This window comes from Columba livia, chromosome 18 (assembly GCF_036013475.1).
Source record: "Columba livia isolate bColLiv1 breed racing homer chromosome 18, bColLiv1.pat.W.v2, whole genome shotgun sequence".
In the NCBI taxonomy this organism is placed as follows: Eukaryota; Metazoa; Chordata; class Aves; order Columbiformes; family Columbidae; genus Columba; species Columba livia.
The window spans coordinates 3,392,212-3,417,521 of record NC_088619.1 but is presented as its reverse complement, the minus strand read 5'-3'; the positions used below and the strand labels follow the sequence as shown (position 1 = coordinate 3,417,521).

The window sequence follows — 25,310 nt, the reverse complement described above, 5'->3', positions numbered from 1 at the left end:
TGCTGCATGGTTTCTGCAGGCACTCAGCACCTTGCCAAAGGCCAGAGAGCCTTTTTCCTAGATGTTTAGGAGCATCCCACCCTTGTTTTTTACGTGGGTGCTCAGGGGGCACAGGAGCAGCAGCAGACACAGTCTAACTGGTGGGGAGTGCTAAAATGTGAGAGAGATTGCTTCGGTCTGAAAGAAAAGTCAGCCTAAAAAAATGTGGCCACTTTTTGCATAAAGAGCCCTGACTTCTCACTCGGTCCAGGCTCCCGCAGGTCCTCCACGCAGCGATGCCCTGGTCGGAGTTCAGTGTGTGACCACTGGAGCAGTGGTGGTCACAGGGCTCCTCTGCCTTCAGGAGCAAACTCTACTTGCAAGAGGCATTTCTTTGCTCCAGGAACACTTTTTTTAAAAAGAAGTCTTTGTGTCTGCTAAGTTTATGGCCAGTATTGCTTTTCATGGAGAAGGAAGGGTGAGGGTTGCAGCAGGCCTGGGCAGGTGAGCGGTGAAGCTGGGATGAAGGGCTGAGGGGGCTGTAGGGCAGGAGAGTGGCCTCAGGGATGGAGACTGGTCTCATTAGAGTTGTTCCAGTGATGGAAAAGTCACTTCCCAGCGTCTCCAGCTTTCCCTAGAAATCATCCCTGTTGCCATTCTGTCCTGCCCGCCCTGCCCGCCCTGTTCCAGATCAGCCTTGGATGTCAACCAAAGTGCTGCAGCTCTGCCAGCCCCACGTTTGGGGACAAGGTTCTTTGTTGCTCAGTCCCTTCCACGCAAACAAGGCGAAGAGTGGGGAGGAAGGTGCACATGGGAGTGCCAAGCTGTCTCCAAAAGCTCACCAACAGAAGATATTCACCTTTGATTAATGCATCGCTCCTAATGAATAGCCTGGGCAGCTGCATTTAATTGCCTGGTTTAGGCAGATGTGGCTGGAAAAATCTCTCTCCTGACGGATTTTTTTCTCCCCCTAAAGCACCACATTATTCACTATCCTCTTGTAACATTTTGCAGCCAACTCTTCCCTGTGATGACTTTCAAAGGATGAAGAATGAGCACCCTGGTGACATTCCTAGTATCTATAAATATCTCCCCACTACCGTGCCTGCCCAACTGGTGAATTATGCAGGAAGATATATATAATAAAACAACTGGATCCATTTTGTTGTCAACGTCCCATTCTTCTTCAGCAGGCAAGAGACCAGCCCAGGCTGCTGCTCTGGAAAGAGCAAGTGGTGCCTGGGGAATTACTGAACTTGTCCTTTCCTGCAGGGATGGGGGCAGGTTGGAGGGCAACACGGAGCACAGAGGCCCGAGTATGCTGGAAAAAAGGAAGAGGGGATCTACGACAGAAGAAGCCTGAAGTTTAGGACAATAACAGTCACCAGTATGGCAGGAAATCCCATTTACATAGCACTGAGGAGCTTGTGGTAAAGGAAGCATTGAAGAAATACCAATGAAGGACTAATCCAGCAATGTTATCTGGAGCACGATGCACTTACTGTACATTCTGGTCCTGCTTTTATGTATTTTATTCAGCAGTGCTCTGCTTATGCAACTAAACCTCCTGGATGATAAAACAAATGGAGAATTTAACGCACTCAGGTTTGCAAAGCTGTGGGAAGTGACCAGTTTACACCACATATCCAATTGTCAGGTTTTAATTTAAATTGGGAGGGATTTAATTTAATAGCATCACTTTCCCTAGCTAACAGACCTCTTCTTAGCCAGATCCTCATTATGTGAGGTAGTCTACAGAATCTGTCACCTCATTTATGGGTTGAGAAGCATTTTAAAATATGAAGCTCAAGACAGGTCTCTCCCTTGAATTAGAGATTTGCAGATGTCTTTTGCTAAGCCATAACTAGCTTCATCATTAATTTTTGGGGCTGTGCCTTGGAGACACTGCTTGGCAATTAAACAAGGTTCTTACCAGAAAGGTTTCCCACCTCACCTTTGTCCAGAAGGTCATAGTCCTCCAACGCTGCAAAGACCCGGATTTTGCACCTCCTCATTCCTGCAGGAACCAGCTGCTATGTTGCTCAGACCAAGAGAGCTACTTCCGACCTCCTGCAAAGCCTGAGGGCTTTACCCTCCTACGTTACTCTGGGTAGGAGGACAATATGCTGTGGAAAACTGATACACTGTACTGGCAGAGAATGGATTGTGTCCCCACCAGTGTGTGCTGAGGCCACCCATAAAGCTGCTCAGTTTGACACGAGGCTCTGAGAAACCAAACAGAAATACTGCTGTCGTTTTACCCCGGAGGCAGCCAAGCACCACACACCCACCTGCCCAGGGGAGAGGCAGAAGGGTAAAAGAGCGAAAACTCATGGGCTGAGATGAAAACAGTTCAAGAGGCGAAGCCGTAAGTGAATGGCACACGGGGCTGTGCAGAGCTGCACACAGGGGCATGTCCCAGCAGCCCGGGGAAAGGGGGTTGTGTAAGGCACATAACGATGGAAAAGGAGTGACTGTGTTGCCTGCTGGGGGTGACTGGAGGCGCAGCAGGACCATGACACACAGCCACACAGCCAGGGGCTGCAACACACACAGCAGAGCCGAGGTCAGAGGGGAACATCAGCTCTGGTGTTTCCTGGGGTTTGGCTTTCTGTTTGTTAGGAGATTTCACACATACTCACTTCTTTAAGATGCTCTAGCTGAGGAACAAATAGGCTGTTGAAACCTCTGATTTATGGTCCTCTCTGGAATGGTTTCTCTGTAGAGCTCTCTAGCGATGCTGGTGGACTCCTGTTCATTGAGAAACAGCAATGGGCTCAGCCCAGGTGTTGGAGGAGCCTTTCACAGCGCTGCTGAAATGGCCAGGGTGGCCTTGGTGACACATGGCAGGTCAGAGTGGGCTCAGTAAGACACAGCAAGTAATCCCAGATACCCTTTGTGGTTTGTACATGAGTGTCTTGCCTATCTTCCTCCCAGGATCCGCTCCACCATCCTGAGCACTGCACATGCACCACGGCTGCCAACAGACCATTTGGTACTGCTGCTTGTCCCAGGTGCAAAACCAGCATCACAGAATCACGGAATGTTTAGGGATGGAAGGGACCCCTGCAGGTCCCCCAGTCCAACCCCTGCTCACGCAGGGTCACAGAGCAGATCACACAGGTGGGTCCAGGGGCTTTGAATGTCTCAGAGAAGGAGACTCCACACCCGCTCTGGGCAGCCTGGGCCAGGCTCTGGCACCTCCCAGCAAACAAGTTTCTGCTCCTGTTCAGATGGAGCCTCCTGTGTTTCAGTCTGTGCCCGTTGCCCCTCACCCTGGCGCTGGGCACCACTGAACAGAGTCTGGTCCATCCTCTGACACCCACCCTGAGATACTGATCCCATTGATGAGATCCCTCTCAGCTTCTCTTCTCCAGCTCAACAGCCCCAGCTCTCAGTCTTTCCTCATCAGAAAGATGCTCCAGACCCCTCAGCATCTTTGTACCCTGGATGCACACCCCAGTCTCCCCTCTCTGACCTTTCTGCTCTAGAAACACATTAGTTCTCACCCACTTCGTTGCTAATTATGAACACAACTACCCAAACAGGTGCGTTTGCCCCCCAACCCTGCATGCCCTCTCCACACAAGGAGTGAGCGGGTGATACAGACCTCCAAGTAGCCTTTAGTGCAGGAATAATTATTTTTATTAGCAAATTCTATCACTATGAAATTTTCTTCTTAAATAACCCCTATGATGCATTTTTCTGTTGATTACATTAAGTACATTGGATATTAGTGCTGTTTTCAATATTTCTAGAATTTACAGGAGTGTTAGCAAGAAGAAGTTTATCTTCACAACACCTACTGATTATACTTACAACAAATAAACACTTGTATAGAAAAGAATAAGATCTGGAGAATTTCACAGGTCACTGGACTATCTAAGGATTCTGGAGAAGGCCACTGACTTTAAAACCACTTTGGATGATGAAAGAGAAATAAACCTTAAATTCGGATTTGAGCTTAGCACTCTCTGAGTGTGGAAGACCTGGTGGTGGGATTTTTCCCAGATTTTCCAGTGCAGCACAACAGGAATTACAGGACACTGATTTATAGCAGCCAAGAACCTGGTTCACGCGTCCCTCTGCGCCTCTGTCACCTCCTTGCGGGCCATATTTAGACCGTGTGCCCAGCAGTCAGAGAGATGGATCTTGGGTTCAATCGCAGGATATTATTTCTTTAAATTGTCTGAGAAAGACATCGTTAGGGACTCGTAAACGAGGCGCTCTGCTGGTGAGCCTAGACCTGGAGCAGCAATGCCACACCAGCGAGCACCCACTTGGAAGGATTTTCTCTAGTTTTCAGGTTAAATGTCCACACGTACGTTGGCCCCCTCTGGCGTGTTTTGTACACAGGACACTGGTACGTACTGCGGATATCCTGTTTGTCAGCAGGAATGGCTTTGATGAAAATAACAGGCATCGCTGGGGTTAGGTCCTTGAGCCTTGCCTCTGTGATTAGCCCGGCCTACAAAGGAAAGAAGACAAAGTCTTACTTAGATTTCCACAATACCCAGGACACACGATCCTCTGTAATGTTTGCACCAGCTGATCATTTTGGAGAGGTGCAAACGTTTTTCCTGAGATCAAGAGGGCAGATGAGTCTTTTTGAGGTAAGGAGGGTCTGGATCAAACACCAAGTGTAGCTTCTCCCAAGGGTACAGATTCCTGCTCTCATCAGATGCTCAAACCACACACACCAGAGTAGGACATTACAGGAGAACGATGTTCCTGGCTATGTCCAGCCACATCATCCTCGCGGAGCTCGTACTCAAGAGCAGACCCAGCTCATGGGAAGCGTTGCTTGTGCTGGGACCAGTTGTGACACCTGAGCAGGGCTCTGGATGGAGATGCTCACTTGACAAAAGCCTCAAAGGCACCAAGCCAGTGTCCCATCACGTCACCAGAATTTGAGCATGACCTGTCTGGGCAATGAACGCACACAGCGTTTTGTGTGCCCACAAAAGGCACCACAGGCCTTTCCACACCAGCAAGGGGGATTCCGAGAGATTGTTTCAGAGGGAATGTGGTCATTTAATAACAAGTCCATATTATCCGCTCCGAAGCAACGCTCAGCAGGCTGCCCGACCAGGGAGACTGAGAGTTCTGCTGACAGGGCATGAAACAAAGAGCTTGTTTCTCTAACTTGGGTCTCTCTGGAAACTTCTGTTTCTCTTTCTGACAACAAAATGCCCCACACATCAACCCATTTCCAGGAAAGCCTGCAAAATCACTTAATGGTGGTGAGAGAGACCAAATTAAAACAAATATAGAAATGGAAATAAAACTTCTCAGTGTTAAAGAAACTGCCTCTCACTGTGGCTTAGCCTCACATATCGTTATTATTTCAAATGCTTTCAGATCAGAGTTGTGGGATGAGATTCAGCCTCTCGAACAGTCTATTTAGCTCTGCAAATGAGTGAAGGAAAATAATCTCTCTTGCAACACATCTCAGTTTGCTGTACTAACGTACTAATGCCATCTGTTACACTGAGCTATGATAAATCCAACTCCGATGTAGGATTTTATATTTCCAACGTGCTGAACAAACATTAAATAATTCTTATAATACCTTGCAAGGAAGCTATTTATCAAACATTATTATGCACTCTTTTAAAATCTGTATCTTCCATTTCTGAGGCTGGATTTTGATCAGATCACTCTTTCTTTTTTTTTCCTGCTGACAATTTTTCAAATCAAATTATAAGGTATATTCTACCTATTTCTGGATTAACAAGAGTTGAAATATTCCTGAGGCGTCTCTATGGAATACATCATTTTGTTATGTCTGGGCTGATTTGCATTTGCATTTTTTATGGCTCTCATCATCACAAATTAATTCTACTCCGAAAGCAATTTTCCCTGACTACCGGCACAGCACACCTGGTAAAAAGCCACCGTTGTGCACTCAGAGAGCCCAGGCCTCTGATCCTAAAGAATTCCTCACTCCTGCTTGTCCTGGCTTCTCAACAGACAATTTGAAGAGTGAACATATTGTGCTGCCACATATTGATGGGTCCAAAGACACAGAGCAGTTGTCACAAGCCAGGGATGCTCCCAGACAGGCCCAAATAGATACACGGTCAGGAAATATCCCCCCATTCAGATGCTTTTTGGGGTGTTTAGGGCAACAAAGACACTGAAGGGAGTGGAGCATCTCCCGTGTGAGGAAAGGCTGAGGGAGCTGGGGCTCTGGAGCTGGACAAGAGGAGACTGAGGGGGGACTCATTCATGGGGATCAATATGGAAAGGGGGAGTGTCAGGAGGATGGAGCCAGGCTCTTCTGGTGACAACCAGTGATAGGACAAGGGGCAATGGGTACAAACTGGAACACAAGAGGTTCCACTTAAATATGAGAAGAAACAGTAAGGGTATCAGAACACTGGCTCAGGCTGCCCAGGGAGGTTGTGGAGTCTCCTTCTGTGCAGACATTCCAACCCGCCTGGACACCTTCCTGTGTAACCTCATCTGGGTGTTCCTGCTCCATGGGGGGATTGCACTGGATGAGCTTTCCAGGTCCCTTCCAACCCCTCACATTCTGGGATTCTGTGTTACCAGCACAGGCGCCTCTTCACCACAGTTAATTTGGGGTCAGTTGGCTTAGAAACCTTCAGCATAGAATCATAGAATCATTTTGGTTGGAACAGACCCTTAAGATCAAGTCCAAGCATAACCGAACTCTGGCACTAACCCGTGTCCCTAAAAATCGCATCTCTACGTCTGTTCAGCCCCTCCAGGGACGGTGGCTCCAGCACTGCCCTGGGCAGCCTGTTCCACAGCAAGGCCGGGCTGTCTTTCAGGTAGAGTTGCCGCTATTTGCAGGGAAGGGGGCTGAGGATCTGACCAGCAGGTAACATCGCTCCAAGGCTGCACAGAGATCGCTGGAGTCAGTGGCTTCAACCGGACATGGGGAACAAGAAGAAGAGCTGTCCAAGGAGCACGCAGTGAAGACCTAATGATGTGCTGTCCAGCGAAGCCAAATGAGAGAGGAATTTTTATTACTGAGTAGCTTAAGAATTGAGATACAGATGGAAAAGGGTTTTCCAAGTTGTTAATTTTTGAAAACAGCTATAAATAAGAGACTGGCTGTTCACAGCACAATTTACAAGTGTCCTCTTTATGGCTGCATTGAAACTTTACCACTGGAGACCTCAGCTTGAGACACATCCTACTCGTGCCCTTGTAGCTCCCAAATACACGGGCATCACTGACAGCTGACATCGGCAGGAAAAGGCTTCACCTGATGTCCCAGGCCCCCACCCTGGGAAAAATTTCCATTGGATTTGATGTACCTGGTGCCTCTGCAGAAGAAGGCGGCAAGCTGTGATATTTAGGACTGGACCAGCAGAACTGGGCTGTGCCAGGTCTGCGTTGCAAACTGATGCTGTTTTCATCTGCATCCACTGCTGGGAGCATCTCAGATAAAAATGAGTGGCGTGGAAGTGTTCCCAAAGATCTCGAGCTACTTGAACTGTCAAATAAATGTTACCATTGCTCACCACACCGATCCGCCCTTCTAAGCACCTCTACTGGTTTAAGACTGGTGCTTTACACAGGCTTAGCTTTAAAAAGTACATAGAGACCACAGCTGGTGCGGCTTGAAGGAGGCACGATACGCTGTGCACGGATGGTGCATCTTGTCCAAGGACACAGTGCTGTGCTGTTCACACCTGGCAAAGCTTTGGTGGCGCATGTGCTGCCGAACCCACCTCTGCCCATGTCCTGTCACGCTCCAGGACCCGTGGTGAGGAGCAGGTCACACACTTGGCCTCAAATTCTCCATTGCTGGGAGCAAGAGAGCCAGGAATCAGTCGGCCATCTCCCGTGGCTTGAGAGAAAATGTCCCATAGCGTCACCAAACTATCTCTCACTGAGACTTCAACAGTGCTACAGCAACACATCATTTGGACCCAAAAGAATCCATTTGGTTTCATTTCTTCTAATAGCTGCCTGTTGTTTTGTAATAAATGTTTTATAAATATAAGACACCCAAGGGCAAACATAAATGTTTAAATAAATAGAAAAATGTGAGCAGCAGAACATAGAGGGAATTTTCAATTTTTGGAGGCGCAATCTAAATGTGAAATATTCTTTTAAAAGTGGAGGTGATCCCCAGAGGAGATCTTATAAACATGAGCTGCTGTTCTTATCAGATAATTAATTTGGAAGGAGTATCCAACCCAAAAGAACTGTGCACCTGGTTTAAAAATCCTGCATCCATTAATAGAGCTGCTGCTCACTGCATTACAGGTAAAATGAATAGTTCCACTAGGTGGAAATGATATTTCAGTGTGAGCAGCAACACAGGAAAATATTCTTTTCCTTTCTGAAATAAATGGAAGCAGGACACCCAGAGATTATGAATGGTTCTGTAAAAGTAATTGCTCCGTATCTTTCAATCACAAGGAAAATGTAACCAGAAAAACACATTTACTGAAGCCTGGATGGTCTCTGAAGACAAACCTCACTGCTGAACACGATCACCCGCACAAATTATCAAAGGGATGCAGAGGGCCACGTGTTTCCAAAAAGATATCTGGCTTTGCACCATCAAGAATTCTCACTAATCACTTCCACCACCACTCGGGGATGGGTGAAACCTGGGCAGAACTCAGCCATTTTGACCAGGATATTGTATTTTCTAGTAATGGTGGCAACAATGGTAAAGGAAAACATAACAGCAGTCACTGGAATTTGTGTTTAATGGAGTACTCTGCATGCAAGACCAGGGATTTTTTTAAACTTTCTCTGTACTGTTGTGTCCAGCTGATTCGTTTCAGCTTAAAATGTCAGGTTTTGAGGGTAACTGAGATCTAGTGTTCCCTGCACTGAGGGGCTGTGGTCCCCAAGAGCCGCAAGGGCTTTTGTACGGCAGCCACACCAAAGGCTTGAACAAGGGACCAGGCATGGAACTGTAGCACCAAGTCTTAGGAAATGGGCTGGGCTGGTCTCGGTTCTGCCACTGTGACTGTCAGTGGAGCCAAACCCATGGAGGCAGGAGATCTGACCTTATACCCATGTGAGATCTTCACTGAAATCTTCTGACAGAGCCTTTGCCCACGTTCCTGACTGCCCGTGGCTTTCCAGACCCAACATGCGTGTCAAACCATTTCCAGTGAGAAGATGGCCTGGAGCTTTGACCTTCCCAAGGATTTGTGATAAAAGGCACTGGCTGCCATCAGTCAGTGAGATCAAAGCTTTGCCTCATTTCCTATCCTTTCTGGAATACTACTGCAGAGAAGGAGCTGAAAAATCAGCGAAGAATATTAGATCTGGCTGGGATACGGTGTATAACTGGCATGGCCTCTCTCCTCAGCATCCTACCACCAAGCCCCGCAAAGAGGATCATCAAGGTTAAGATCCCCAAAGAGCTGCCTGAGAAATAAAAGCGTCTTCTTGGGAGAGGGTAAACGTGACACAGATAAGTTCTGGGTGACCCACTTTGATCGGCCTTCCCTCTCTCACAGGTCGCGGGCAGCAGGAGCATCGCACCGGCTGCACAGAGTACGAGCTGCAGGAATCACCGTCACTGAATCCTCACGTGCAGCACAAATTGGGAGTCACGGTGCCACGGGCCAGGCAAACCGGAGGCCCAAGCCCCGTGGGGATTTGTCAGCCTAATGGCTCTGGCTCTGCAGACTGCACTCCTGACAGCTGACAACTGTCAGAAGGAATGACAGGGACAATCGTGCTCCTCTGGGACGCTGCTCTGAGCGGTGTGCTGCGAGAGAAGCGCTGACAGCGGCCCTTCAGCTGCTCAGTTGGTGGGAACGGTTCTTACCTTGCCTGCCCTGAGACTGGCTGTGCTGGAGCTGAAAGGCTCTGAGCCACATCCAGATGGGGAAAGAAGAAGAGCAAGAGCCACCGAGACTCTTCTGTTTGTCCAGGGAGCCCATTGCTCCCCACACTGAGTCTGCACCCTGAGCCGCATTGACCATACAGGTTAGACCTTCACTAAAGCTTTATTTGGCACCCTAAGGGGGTGGCTAAAGGATGTGATTAATTTTTCTCACAGACCCTATCTATGCAGATGACATTCTGCAGCACCTGACAGCAGAAAGACAGTGATCTGGATTTGGCACATCCCACCTATTAATCTCTGGGGACATGAAGATGTAAGACAAGAGGAACCGGCCTCAAGTTGCACCAGGGAAGGCTCAGATTGGATATTAGGAAACATTTATTCACAGAATGGGTTGTGAAGCATTGGAACAGGCTGCCCAGGGCAGTGGGGGAGTCGCCATACCTAGAGGGGTTGAACAGACGTATAGATAAGGTTCTCAGGGACGTGGGTTAGTGCCAGATATAGGTTATAGTTGGAATCAATTACCTTAAGGGTCTCTTCCGACCAAAATGATTCTATGATTTGACAAAATCAACAAAGACCCCATGTTTTCTGCCTGTAGTAACACCATGAGTACTGATCACAGTTTAGTCAATGTACACTGAAGCTGAGATTCATGTTGTAAAAACTAAATGTACCTATCCAAGTTGGCCACCCTGAACTCCCTTCAGAGCTGTGGAACAGACAACTCCAAGGTGGGATTCACCTGACCAGCCTGGGTACCCACTCCAGGCTGCAGAGGAGAGGCTCATTTTTCACATCTTTACCATTCCTGAAGAGGCAGCTCAAATTACTATTTTAGATGAGCACCTGGCTGGGCTGAGAAGTTCCCCAGAGCACAGTAACAAGCAATAAGGGTATAACATAATAATATATATGTAATATATATGCAATACGTAATATTCTCTCTCAAGAGAAAAGCCTCGGTGAGCTCACCTGTGCATCCCAGCGCGCACCCTCCATGAACAAACCGTGGACATGCGCCCCTTCTCGAGGAGGACTGGTGAAATCTTCTCTGTTCTTTTTTGTCACGTCACACTGCAAGGTCATCTTGTCCAAAGGCCACTCGTTCTTTCGGGCTGCGGACTGCATGATGGCTGTCAGGAAAGACTGGGGATTGAAGAATCCAGCAAGCCACACAGTGGAGGGTAAGGAAAAGTCTCCTGTCCAGGTCTCCAGCTCCTTGATGCGAGCGAGGAGGTCAGCAAACCACGTGCCCAGGCTGGCCGTGGAAGGGTAAGCCCTCTTTATCCAGGACTCGGGCACCGCGTCCAAGAAAAGGGCATTCTGCAGGTTCTCCATGTCACTTGTCATGGTCAGTTCACCCTGAGTGACAAAAGATATAATCAGCACTGATAATCGTTTAACCTGAACAAAGCCTGCTTGAAAGCAGAAGCTAGGAAGTGTGGAAGAGCACGACACCCTACACGGTCACTAGTGTTCACATACTGTGAATTTCTTCATGAGTTTTAGCTTTCAGGAACACCTTATATTACATATTCCTGCATTCTCAACTTCCCTACCGTAAAAACACTGCCTGGAGGAAAAGCTGTGTAAGAGAGTGACAGCGAGCATGGGTGTCCCTCAGTTGTCACAGGGCTTTTTCTATTTGCTCTCATTGACTGAAGATCTTCTTAGGGCAGATTTTCAGAGGTGAAAAACTGTTCTCACAGTGCCAGGGTAGATCCTGGAGTCTCTGATGATTTACTCCCAAACTCTCCAAATGTCTGTTGTGTCGAGTGCTGTCCCCCTCCTCTCCTCCACATCCCCTCACTCCCCTCCTCTGTTAGTACTTTGCGGTGCAAGATTTTCTTTTTGACTTCACATGCCTGCAAATGTAATCACAGTTTCTTTCACAGCAGGGAAACACACAACAAATTAAGATATGATTCAGCCAAGTGAGATAAAGAGAGAGGTTTGGCTTTTCCTTTATCCAGCAATTAATTATTTTTAAAGCATTTAGAAACCTCTATCGGTTTCTCCCAGGCAGGAGAAGAGCTGGAACATCACTGCAGGGCCAAAAAGGGTTAATGGACACCAATGCCAGCATCCCTCTTCAGCTGCTCTGCAGAGGGTCCCCAGTGCCTGCTAGTCTAAAATTAAGAAAATTCCTGCTGTATCAAGCTGAAATTGCATTGAATCTAAGCAAGAGATGCCTGGATGGCATTAATCACAGAATCCCAGAATGTGAGGGGTTGGAAGGGACCTGGAAAGCTCATCCAGTGCAATCCCCCCATGGAGCAGGAACACCCAGATGAGGTTACACAGGAAGGTGTCCAGGCGGGTTGGAATGTCTGCAGAGAAGGAGACTCCACAACCTCCCTGGGCAGCCTGGGCCAGGCTCTGCCACCCTCACTGAGAAGAAGTTTCTTCTCATATTTAAGTGGAACCTCTTATGTTCCAGTTTGTACCCACTGCCCCCTGTCCTGTCACTGCTTGTCACCGAGAAGAGCCTGGCTCCATCCTCCTGACACTCCCCCTTTCCATATTGATCCCCAGGAATGAGTCACCCCTCAGTCTCCTCTTCTCCAGCTCCAGAGCTCCAGCTCCCTCAGCCTTTCCTCACACGGGAGATGCTCCACTCCCTTCAGCATCTTGGTGGCTGTGCTGGACTCTGTCCAGCAGTTCCCTGTCCTGCTGGAACTGAGGGGCCACAACTGGACACAATATTCCAGGTGTGGTCTCCCCAGGGCAGAGCAGAGGGGCAGGAGAACCTCTCTGACCTACTGACCACCCCCAAATGAATGCTGAAAGGACAGCTAAGAGAAGCTGTTAAAAGATGAAGATGTTTGTGCAGAAGGTTGCACAGAGGGGCACACGGACAGGGCTCACAAGCCCTGCCCAGGGCAGCAGGCACTTGGTCAGCAATGATGGTGACATGTCATGGGGCATTGTCCCCAGCACCATCTACAGCAAGTGTCCCTGGCACAGCAGAGGCCTCAGCCCAGCCCGAGCTCCTGACAGAGGCTGCAGCTCACCATGTCCCCTGTAGATCTGCAGCCACAGAAGAGGGTCAATGCCCAGGCAAGATACAAGGGGTTGGGAACTCTGTCCATCCATGCTGATGGAGCCATGCAGCAGCGCAGGAGGGATCAGTGAGTGCCAGTAGCACGTGACTCCCTTCTGCAGAGGACAGAGACCCCCATCTGCCAACCTGTCTTGCTGTCTGGGGACATTTAGTGCATGGAAGTTTGGATCCAGGACACCATCGAAAGCCTGCTGACTACTATCCCCTTGCACTCTTCCACAGGGTCACCAATGATACCCAAAGATGGGGGTGCTGCCGTTCAAAGGGATCTGAACAGGCTGGACAATTGAGCTGAGAAGAACCTCACAAGGTTCAACAGAGGGAAATGCCAATTGTTGCCCCTGAAGAGGAATTAGCCCACGCAGCAGCACATGCTGGGGACCAACATCCTGGAAAGCGGTGGAAAGAAAGGCCCTGGGAGTCCTGAGCAGCTGAGCACGAGTCAGCAACATGTCCCTGCAGCAAGGCCAGCTGGGTTGCCCTGGGAGCAGCATTGCCAGCAGGTTAACGGCAGCGAGTGCCCAGCAGTGGTGAGGCCACAGCCGGCAGGCTGGGTCCTGCGCTGGGCTTGTTCAGCCTCAATAAAAGATGGCTCAGGGAGGATATTTTTGACGTCTCTAAATATCTGATGGTAGCAAGTAAAGAAGATGAAGCCAGACTCTTCTCACTGGTGTCCAGTGACAGGACAAGAGGCAATGGGTACAACTTAAACCACAGGACACACAAGTACAACCTTTTTTCCCGCGAGGGTGGTTGAACACGGGAACAGGTCACCCAGAGAGGCTGTGGAGTCTCCATCCTTGGAAATTTCCCAAACCCAGCAGTGTGTGGTCCTGGGCAACCTGCTCTACCTGGCACTGCTCTGAGCAGGGGCTGGACCGGAGCATCTCCAGAACAACTCATCTGTGATCCTGTGACAGTCAAGCCAAGCAGTCTTCAAAGACAAAAACTTGCAAATCCGGGCTCAGCTTCTACAGGTACATAATGCCCTTTGCAATTTAAATCTATGCATACCTTGTGCTGAGCTAGAGGGGTACAACACATAGCATTTTGGAGACTTATAATTAATACTCATCACAGGTTTCCATTATAAATACTTATATTTGTCCCCTCATCATATTGCCAAAATTCATCTGACTTACAATCTCTCTTTGCCTCTGGCTGCGTGTTTTTGGAAAGATTAACTGAAATCAGCGGAGCTGTTGCTGAGAATGAGGGCAAGGGAATTGGGTCAGTCTGTTCACATTAAAAAATCCCAACTGTTCTTTCACAGGGCTTCAGTGCCTCCAGCCATGGGGTCAGCAGAGGTGCCCTTTACTGGGGCCGCAAAAATCTATGAAGCTTTAGCGAAAGTTGAAATCTGCTTAGAGCAACCCTAATGTTTAGCAATGCTTGTCAGAGTTCAGGAGTTAAAAATCTCTGCAGTTTATTCCTACGCTGACCGTACCCCGGCGAGCTCTGATCTGCAGATGACACCAACAGGCTACAGCAGGACAGAGCAGAGCTGGACACCCAGGAGATCGTGGGACAGCAGCAACCGGTGTCCTTGTTGATGGTCCGTGCTGCATCTGGCACTAACAAACGGCAGTGGGCTGGGTGACCAAGACTTAGGGCAAACGAGTATTCGGCACTCTTGTGTTAGCAAGGATTTTCACAGAATCCCAGAATGTCAGGGACTGGAAGGGCCCTGGAAAGCTCATCCAGTGCAATCCCCCCATGGAGCAGGAACACCCAGATGAGGTTACACAGGAAGGTGTCCAGGTGGGTTGGAATGTCTGCAGAGAAGGAGACTCCACAACCTCCCTGGGCAGCCTGGGCCAGGCTCTGCCACCCTCACCAGGAACAAGTTTCTTCTCAAATTTAAGTGGAAGCTCTTGTGTTCCAGTCTGAACCCATTGCCCCTTGTCCTATCATTGGTTGTTCTGCAAACTGAGCCGAGCTTGGAAGACAACTTGTCATTGGAGCGGGGATCCTCCGAGCTGACCACACTGCTGCCAACGCTCCAGCGGGATGCTGGCTCCAACAAAGGGCTGGAATGACATCCACCCCCCACATCGCATCTTATCAAAGGAGGGAAGGCTGTCAGCTGAATCCAGCCACTGGAAACGGCCATTCTGGCACATCTGGGCTTTTAACAACACTTTTTTTCCCCTCCTTTTTTGTTTCTGTGAAATTTTCTAAACATCCACAGTAATGTTGTCTGACAATAAGCAAGGGCAGTAATGTGTCTCCACAGGACCCATCAGTTCAAACCGGAGCTTTGGAAGCCCCCGCAGCCCTGGGATCACTGCTCAGAGTTGCTCCTCAGATATCAGCGGCTTCCCACACAGAAATCCCCTCCCTGGCAAATATTCATCTCTCAACAGGATGGATGGGTACAAGGCGTTATTAAACCTCTGCTCCAAAGATGACTTGTTAAAAGTAGTAAACTTCTAAAGGCAGCAAGTATCTGAACCTGCTGGGTTTCCCCATTGAGGACGAATTTCTGGTTGACAGAGAAAGCCATGCATACAAAGGTTTTAAGGTGTTTTTTTGTTTAAACAGTCTTGAAGTTAAAAGCAAGAAATAGGGTTAAATGAAAAGGTGGAAGCAGGACTATTTGCAATTAGTCCTAAAACACAAGGAACAACTATAACCACTTTTCAAAATACACGTCACCTCTGTCATTTCACGTGAGCAGTGACCAGGTGTCTGCCACTAAATAATCTTATTATTTGTATTCTATTATATTACATCTGTAGGGAATCCCAAAATGATGGCTTACCTGGTAAAAGGTCTTTAAAGTCCTGGGTGATTTCAAGCACAAGAATCCAACACAAATTAAAGATTTCTCATTTTGGTATTTGCCATGAAGTGACAAAGAAACAAAAGTGCATGAAAACAAAAGTGCAAGAAACCAGCAGTGCATGCTCCATGCGTTTCTTCTTAGGCTGTTTCGCTTTATCTATAACACGCTTTAAGACAATGTACTGACCCACATTTAAAGCTCACACAACAGAAAACCATGTCGTTGTCTCATCAGAGGTTCTATGAGCTGCCCAAGGCTGCTGATTTGACCTCGTCAGGGGCAGTTGCCGCAGCTTTCTATTGAATAACTTCAACTGAAGTGCTGGTGTGACGGCGTGTGGCAAACAAACCTCCGAGGGGCCGAGTCCTGCACTGGCCACAGCAGGATGCTGAGAACACGGGGCCTTCTATCAGCAACACCGAAGGGGTTTGCACACTGGGAAAGGGTTGAAAGTGAGTGAAAAGATTGCAAAATGTGTGCGAGCAGTCAAATTGATTTAAAGACGTAACTCTCATGATCATATATCCTGTCTGGTTTTATTTCCAGGAAACAAATGAATTAGCAAATGTAAATCTCAGGAAGGCTTAAGAAAAGCAATTTTTAAAGCCCGCACACTCAAATATACGTGTTGGAATCTCCTGTGAGGGTTCACAGCATCCCTAACAGCCATCTCAAGTAGTTGTCCAAACAAAATTATGCATAAATACGCATTTGAGATGCTGAATACTAAAGTACATCCAGAATGATTCAAGTTACTTTTTCTCTTTCTTTTTTCAAAATGCTGGAAGTAATTTTCATTAAAGACACCGTTGAAGGAAACCCCAATCAGCCTGCAGACATTCCCTCAAGATGAGCAGACTGTTGTCACAAATGGTTTGCTCAGTTAAGGTTATTTTCACTTGATACAGTGAAATACTCAGATAGCCTTACAAAATTTGGTCTTACTTTATTCTTTTATAATATTTATTATCCTCATTTTGGAGTCTTACCCTTCACTGAAGCTGCAAAATAGAAAATCTGCTGGGAAAAATGACGCAGGGTACAACATTAACATGCAAGTGTTTGAGCCCAGCCTCTGGTCTCACCAAAGTCACCCAGAACAAAGGGCTTTGAAATGCAACATGCCAGTTATTTTTGATGGCTACCAGTCTATTGCAATTTCTCTTCCTCTTAACGGGATGTCTCCTATTTTTGGACCAAACAATCACTTTCCGCTACACAGACACAATGAATTATTCAAAAATTCAAATTAGGCGTGACATTTCCAAATCGCCTTCTTTGAGCAGATAGTCAGTTAAAAACAATAAGACTTGCTTCCTCTGTGTTTTATTTATTCTCTACTGAGATCTGTGGTTCCTGTTATATAAACTCTCCTCCTCTGAGCGCTGTCAGTAAAGATCCCCGAGCCCAGAGATTAACGCGCATTAACAGCTTTCCTAGGAGCTGCTCTCAGAAGGAACAATTAAAGAATGATTTCCCTCCCAAACTGAGTGTGAGACCCAGCTGTCACGCTGGGACAAGCAGCACTGACGACAAAAAGAGCCAACAGCATGGCCAAGCGTCCCCCGGCCCTCCTGCGGTCCCCAAGGCACAGGGAGGGCCCATGGGGGACGCTGAGCAGCGACACTGGTTGTGAACAACATCTCACCCAGCTCTGCAGGGACCCACACACAACCTCTGCTTGCAGCAACAGAGTTGCCCACTGCCGGGGTGTCAGACCCTTCAAACGAACCTCCTCAGCACACACTAGAAGGAGAAATGCTAACACAAACAGATACTGCAGCTCACCTGCTCTTCAACAGTCCCCTAGTCCTGGCCCTGTGCTGTCTCTGCACCGCAGCGCCGGTGCTGTGGCGACAAACCTGTGCAGTTGTCAGAGGTGCCTTTTCTGCACATACCATCTCACTGCTTTGCCATGATTTGTGGCAGGGTGTTGGGGAGGAATGTGAAAACTCTGTCATTTTGTCTGGGGTTTATTTAAGCCCATGTATCCACTCATTCCCCCTCCCAATATTAAATAGCTTATTCTTCTCCACATCAAATCTAATTGCTACATATTGTCCCAGTTACAATTATATCTTGTTTGGTGCTCCAGGACTGAAACATTAAATCACTTCCGTTTACCTGTTTCGGGAAACAGAATTTTCAATTCCACCTTCTGCTAGAAAATAAAGGAAATCCATTCATAATAATTGACTACATAAATATCAGCCTGATTTAAAACTGATTGTACATACTGGGCCACCATGAAGTGGATATGATATGTGTATGTCTTTAATCAAGACAATAAGCATCAGCAGGGAGCTCAATGCAGAAGGGTCTGAGGCAGCACGGACCCAGGCTGCTGGTTCCCAGTGCACAGCTGGGATTTAGGAGCAGCCTAGTTCTGCCCCTGCAGAGCTGCAGCTGCCAAAAACCCCAGAGCCACCCCTAGCACCGCTCTGCGTACATGCTCAGACATGTCCCGCGAAGATCTCTCTTTGAAGCTGCCCTCAGGAGAGGCCGGGATTGTCATTCGGTCTCCAGACAGGTCCTGCTGGCTCCCCTGTCAGCCCTTTCTGCTAACGGGGTCACACGAAGTAGCTGCAGTTCGTTCAAGTCCAACGGTTCTCATGCCAGGCAAAGTATTTCTGCAAGCTGAGCGTTTTGGTGAAATTGGATGACAATTCGTCATTCAGGAAATGATGGGACAGGGAATGCCCAGCGACTGATGTCCTTCCTTACTGCCTCGCACCATAAAAACTACCTGAAAGGAGGTTGTAGCATGGAGGGTGTTGGTCTCTCCTCCCAAGTAACAAGTGATAGAACAAGAGGAAACGGCTTCAAGTAGTGCCAGGAAAGGTTCAGATTGGATATTAGGAAACCTTTATTCACGGAAAGGGTTATGAAGCATTGGAACAGGCTGCCCAGGGCAGCGGTGGAGTCACCATCCCTGGAGGGGTTGGACAGGCATATAGATGAGGGTCTCAAGGACATGGGTTAGTGCCAGAGTCAGGTTATGGCTGGACTTGATGATCTTGAGGGTCTCTTCCAACAGAAATGATTCTATGATTCTAAATCATCCAGTGAGCAACTTTGAGTCGATGATGCAGAGAAAGCACCAAGGTAGCACTGAAGCCACCAGCTTTGTGCTGCAGGCTCCAGGCAGCGTTCCCCTGCTACGCCTAGGCCTTTCCAAGGGATGGACAGCACTCGGCTATGGTGAAGCATATTTTAGGATGACAAGGTGAAGTGTTGCCACAGGACACCAGGGCTGGGCAGGCAGGTCCTCACTCCGCGCAGTGATCTCTGCTGGTTTATCCCCTAAGGGGCAGTCGGTAGCCTTTTATATTTTGTCCCACCAGCCGCCTGGGAGGGGAGTCAGCAGATGAGTTCCCATAGCAGCAGATGCAGCCTCAAAGCACAACCCTCCAGCACGTGCTGCTGAACCCAGAAATTCACATGCTACCTGGTGTGTCCTGCCAGCCCCAGAGCTTCTCACTGTTCTCCACAAGCCATGGTCAAAGCCACCACCCAGAGGGACACACACAACACCTTCCTGGAGCAGAGTCCAGTTTCTGACTAGGAGAGAGAAGCAGCTCTGGGTGGAGCAATCACGGACAGTATCTCCGTAGCGAAGGTCCACTCCTGACCCTCTTCTATTAGCAAATGACTCATACCCAGCAAGGGGAGCTGTATCTCTTCCAAAACTTTTGAATTTTTAGGCTTTTCTCTTATAGCTCTGGACATTTTGTGTCCTTACCCATGAGCAACCTTTCCTTTGATTTCAACTCAGCTTTTGCCTTTAATGACGCTTTGTTACAAGTTTCCCCCAGTAACTGGGCATTTTGTGAAAAGATGTGATTTTTTGTCTCACCTTTAAATAGGCCATCTCTCAACTTCTGAGTGACCTATTGTTGCTGTGCTGCAGTATCAGGTGGATAGAACCGCCTCTGTTCCCAAAAGCAGTCTTTGCTTTGTGTATCTTTAACCTCTCCCAGTGCCTGCGGACAATGTGCCATTTGAAATCCATCTGTGAACCCTTCCCCGTGGAGTCGAATTGGTTTTGCAGCCAGCAGTGCTGAGCAGAGACTGTGACCCCTTTTATTCCCTGAGCACCTTTTCCATTCATCAAGATCTTTAGGGCAATGCCCTCGCAAGCACCCAGAGCTCCTACCTTCAGCCCCAGGTCCAGCTCCTTAAGAGAGCGCTTTATTTCACTGGTGAGGATGTTCATGCGCTCACATTCCTGGAAGGCAACGACGGCGTACGGTGTCCTCTCCTCCACCTTTGCCATCAGTTCTGCGATGTTAAACTCATCCATCAGCTTCTCTAACATCTCTTCCAGAAGAGCTTTCACCTGTGTGCCGAAGGGAAAAGAGAGAGGGATGTCAGTGACCGACCCGCGGAGCTTCCCCAGCTGACAGCTGCCTGAACGTGGCACGAAAACTCCATCTGCCAGTTAGTGTCTCCGGAACAATCAGTGTCAGCTGCGCTGGGCATCGCACCTCTCAAAGAGCTTGCCCCATCCTATTAAAATTCAAATGCTTACAAAAGTTAATGTCAGATGAGCAGCTTTCAAAACGATGGTTTAAAAATGTCGCTATGACTTGTAGCAGTCTCCTTTCCTCTTGAGTCTCAAGCCTGTATTTTAATTCTCCAGTCAGATCCAATGCAAGACGATGGACGGGGCTATAGACTGAGCTGAGCTTCAGGACAACTGAGCTTATGACCTGGTTTTCTGTGGTATATTGACAATTATATATGAGGTATATTGGTGATTATATGAATTATATTATTAATTATATAAAATGTAATTTTAAGCTGAATTTGGCATTTTGAACTAATAGAGATGTGGAAGAAAAGCATAATGAAACAAAATTATTTTCTGGTCGCTATCACAGCTTGATTTGGAAACTTTATATCTCTAAATACTGAACAGGGAAAGCTCCAATGGAACAGGATGTTTCCAGTGTCTAAAAAATACATAAATCAGATAAAAACCTTTCTGGTTAACAACAAGGCACGAAGACCCTAATCTTCACAGGATCAGTTGTATCTTTCAGGGTTATGTGGACTGTTAGGCAGCTTGGTATAGAAGTTTCTCATATAACACTTGAGTTCTGTGCTGGAATCTTCTGCTTCTTGGGGATTTTTCAGGAATGCAGAATGCACAGTCACAGTTCTATGATCTGATGTGCAAATCTGGGTGTGCAGGTGGCAGAGGTGACCCAGGTTGATTTTATTGCCATGCCCACCAACATTCATATTTTGGACTCTGTACTCCAATTTCCTCCCATTGCTGCTCTTCCAAACCCTACAGACACGCCAGACGTTACCAAGAGGTCGTTATTGCAATCAGCTCCGTGGCTAAAGCTAAAGCTCATCTGGAAAAACTCTTCAGTTGCACCTCAGGTCCAGTACAGAAATACTCTCTAATTTGAAATTCCCCTGCAAATCTCTTTGGCTCTGATTTTTTTCACAACAACTACAGCTCATTTTCTGTAATGTGGTCCCAGAAACCTGTGGGAGTAACTGGACTTGTCTCAGCCTCAGGAAAACGACAGGCTGACCATCTCCCTGCAAGCTCCCTAAAGCCACCCTGTGCTAGAAACCCTCAAACAGAGGAGCTAAGAGACAACTCTTAACTCACTCATTCAAGGACCAAGAGAAAGGGATACAGCCAGTGCCAATTATAGCTCAGATAATGGGAGAGTTCACCTCCGGAAGAAAATCAGCCCTGGGAGCATCCCCCAGGCGCAGCACAGTGCGATGGGGTTTCAATCAGGTTTCTTTTGGGTCGCTTTGCTTCTGAGAGAGATCACGAAAGCCATGAGGACTCCTGTGCTCCTTTGACATTTTCCTGACTGTCACCAGGAGGTTGCAAGGTGGCCGTGCCCTGTGATACCACATCATTTTGCTTCTCTGGCCAAGGAGTCTAATTGTATTTCAATAGCAAAAGGACTGGGAGGACAGATGTACTCCCATTGCCTACCAGTGAGCATCTCCTTGGGCTTTGCTACCTCTGGATTGTTACCCACACCTCAAATTCCAGTACGAACTGAAAACTGAACACAGTGAGCACTTCTAAGAGCCCCTTAGGAGAAGGCAGCAAGTTCCCCAGCTCCACACGGAGCCAAAGGAAGCATGTGTGAAACCACAGACTTCATAGAACATTTCTATTAGGCATTCATTAATTTGCAAAGCCTGAAACACAGAGCTGAGAGCTTAAGACTGCAGAAATAAAATACTGAGCAAGTGTTGGCTGGTTTCAGATTCTGTTATGGATGCTCAGGCCAGATTTTAATGAGCTGTGAGTTTCGAGAGGAAGGACTGAGATCAGTCTGGTATGTAGCCGCAGCGAAGGAGTTCAGCTGGAAATAGGGAGTTACAAGGCCTCTGGGAGCTGGGTGGGACCTGGTGGCAGCAGCAAGAGGTGGGCTGAGCTCTGGGTGGCACATTGTACCTGCCAGATGATGCGCTCGGGGACCCATTGGTATGTACATCACAGCACGGGGCACAGGGACTGGTGGCTCAGAGACAGTGGAGGCCACAGAAGGTTTATTTGCAGTCTCTTCACAGGGTGATAATGAAGGCACTGCAGTTCAGGGGGTAATTAAAACCCACTGTTCTATCACTGACAATACTCCAGTGACATCCCACCATAGTGATGTTGTGCATAATATGAGGCTAGGGGTTTTAGACACTCAATTTGTATCCAGCAAAGGCGGAACAGATTGTAATAAGCAGTTGTGAGAGAAATCTGAGCTAGACAAGGCTACTTATGAATGAGACGGGTATCAAAATTCAACAGCTGCTTCCTCTAATGCTCTCACCGTTTCGTCCCTGGTCCCCACTCCTCCTTCACCCACGCTGGTGTCCCGGGGCTGCATCTCCAGCACGGTGCGGAAGAGCTTCTCGGAGGTCTGGGTGAGGAAGCCAATCTCAGCATTGGGATGGAGACCATACAGATAAGGAGACTCTGGAGGCAGAGCATCATCTATGTACTGTACAGAGAAATTCAGGTTCAGGTTAGACACAGAGTCCGGGGCACTCTGCCTGTAGAGTTTGCAGTGCTGGAATTATCACCCATCTGAGTAAGTAATCCCAGGCTGAAGTAACTGCGTGTAGCTGGAGCACCAGCGAACTGATGGCAGAGAGGAACGTATGATTGTTTACAGAACTGCTCCTGCTCCTGCTATGAAAACTCAGTAATTGCCAAAGTTTGCCTTGGCTACATAACTCAGGCCTGGACCTTCTCTAGCAATTATCCACTGTGCATTTCAGCATAATATCCTGAAATCTCTTGTGAGAATTTAGCTTCCAGTAGTAAAGTTTAATGAATAAAACCAGCCTAATGCGCCTATCTCTGCAACTGCATTTGTGTACAAAGAACAGATGAGATCAGTAAGTAGATCAACAAGACCCATCAGTATTTCTCATCGAAACTGATGATAAAAGGAGCTTGAAAGGGCCATTTTAGCAAACAGTATGCGGATGTAATTTTCCAGGAGCCCCACTCAAGTCTCAAGAACTGATACAGTTGTTCTATTCATGCATGAACAGAATGAGCCCATGATGAAGTAGCAAATTATCATTAGACTTGGTTCATCCAAGGGAATGCAGAAACATCTACAGAAAAAAAGATAATGGGAAATAACAGAAGGTGTGTTGAAACACTGCAGTCCTATTCATTGCCTCCTAAGACAGATTATAGAGCAGTTATGGAAGACATTATGGTTATGTGTATAAACAATGCCAGAAAACAAAGAGCTTACCTGATGATAGCCTTTATAGTCCATGTTCGCTGGGAGGGGGAATCCTGGAGCAAGGAGGAATTCTCCCTCCAGCATTTCGGGCTTAATAAATTCTTCCAAGTAGGTTTTGCAAAGCCGTCTGTCCCAGTCATCTGTAATGTGACCTCCATACATAATCTCACCAAAGAGGTAGCGTAAATCATCGTATGGGACCTGAAGAATAAAGCAGGAGGGCATGAAGGAGTTGGGACAGCCGGAGCTCCACCGGCCAGGCTGTGGAACCGCACTGAGCCCGGATCTGCACAGTCGGTGCCTCCAGTTCACCGGGTCAGTTAACAAGTAAACAAGAATTAGGTAGCAGTTAAATCCTGCCCAAGAAAAACCGGATCACAGCAGAGATTTCTGTGCAGCTTCCCACTGAAGTGCAAATTTGTTCTAAGCTCTGTTAAACTAATGAACACTCTGTATTTTCAAAGAATAAAGACCACAGGCACTATTTGCTGTGGTTTGTGAACTGATACAGATGTGAGTGGCACTGAAGCTTCTGATTTCGTCACAAAGGTTTAACAAACTGTTAAGTTATAAAACAAAACCACCAAGGAAATGGCATTTAAGGAGACTTCCCAGGAGTTTCAGCACAAGCCAGCCCATTTCTGGTCTGATTTACGTACCTTTGTGCTGGCCTCGAGGTAATTATACAGCACGTTCACCGAGATAGTGAGGTCGCCAGTGTTGAAGGGGTAGGAACGGTTCCAGCCTTGGGGGCCAAATTTGCGCCTTTCTGCCACCGCGGCATGGAAATAGCAGAGGGCAAAGAGGATGCTCTTGAACTCGTTTTCCCGGGTGCACATCTCCAGGGTGTCCTGCAATACAGGCAGAGAGGCAGGGTGTGTAAATTCACACTGCCCTCAGGCTCAGTGGCTCTCAGGGCCTCCCAAATACACCAGACAATGGACCAGAGTGAACTGATTTGCCCAGTCAGTTCATTTCTGCATAATAGACACATTTGCTAATTTTCTAAGTTAGTGCCTTTGCATTCCAAATTCATTGGCAAATTATGATGCATATTTTCTGAAATAATATTTTCCTTCCCAACTCAAAGCAGCTTTGTACAGGAACACATACTGACAGGCCTGGGGAACAGGAGCTGAGGGGAAACATCGCTCTCTGAACTGCCTGAAAGGAGCTTGGAGCATGGAGGGGGTTGGTCCCTTCTCCCAAGTAGCAAGTGACGGGATGAGAGGAAACGGCCTCAAGTTGCACCAGGGGAGGTTGAGGTTGGATCTGGGGAACAATTTCTTCCCCAAAGGGCTGTGGGGCATTGGAACAGGCTGCCCAGGGCAGTGCTGGAGTCACCATCCCTGGAGGGGTTTAAAAGACGTGTAGATGAGGCTCTTAGGGACATGGGTTAATAACAGAGTCAGGTTACAGTTGGACTCGAACATCTTAAGGGTCTCTTCCAACCAAACTGATTCTATGACTCTATAATTAGTGCACCCACCCAATGCCCCATCACCTGCACGTGCCCCACATCCCATGAGAGACATGGAAAGAGGCACCAGACAGGACAAATGTGGTGGCAGTGGGACCTGGACCACGGCTCCACCCGAGGCTCCTGCCGAGGACACTGTACCTGGCAGAACTGAAGTCCATCCTGCCCCTCGAATACAAAAGGTCTCCTTGGGGCAGCATTTCTCTGAGCCACAGGGCTGGGGCCGCAGGGGGTTATCGCAGAGAGGCCTCTGCACAAAGCCAGCCCTGGTGGGAGCTGCAGCAGCTTATTTACTGACACCATGACTTTGAGCAGCACACCAGGACAGGGATGTGGGAAACTGCTGAAAATCCAAGCAGGGGAGATCAAATACTTGCAAAAAAACAATCTAATGCAGCCCTTTAAAGTCAGCACAGCAATGGGCGCTTCCTTTCCCTTCTTCC

The 25,310-nt window shown here is 47.9% G+C and overlaps 1 protein-coding gene across 7 annotated transcripts in view; it reads right to left on the bottom strand.

Annotated features, from left to right (window-relative positions):
• Nucleotides 1-3,607: 3,607 nt before the first annotated feature.
• DNAH9 (dynein axonemal heavy chain 9) overlaps nt 3,608-25,310 on the bottom strand; it is a 197,461-nt gene continuing 175,758 nt past the window's right edge. For 6 of the 7 annotated variants that reach the window (XM_065034500.1, XM_065034499.1, XM_065034498.1 and 3 more), the window contains 6 exons: nt 24,047-24,238; nt 23,397-23,588; nt 22,455-22,625; nt 19,796-19,978; nt 10,760-11,149; nt 3,608-4,447 (listed from right to left, as the gene is read on the bottom strand). In XM_065034500.1, coding sequence (XP_064890572.1) covers nt 4,220-4,447; nt 10,760-11,149; nt 19,796-19,978; nt 22,455-22,625; nt 23,397-23,588; nt 24,047-24,238 — 1,356 coding nt within the window. In that variant the 3' untranslated portion in view covers nt 3,608-4,219. Of the gene's footprint in view, nt 4,448-10,759; nt 11,150-15,768; nt 19,623-19,795; nt 19,979-22,454; nt 22,626-23,396; nt 23,589-24,046; nt 24,239-25,310 lie in introns of those variants that run through there. The other variant, XM_065034502.1, reaches the window with a different exon arrangement.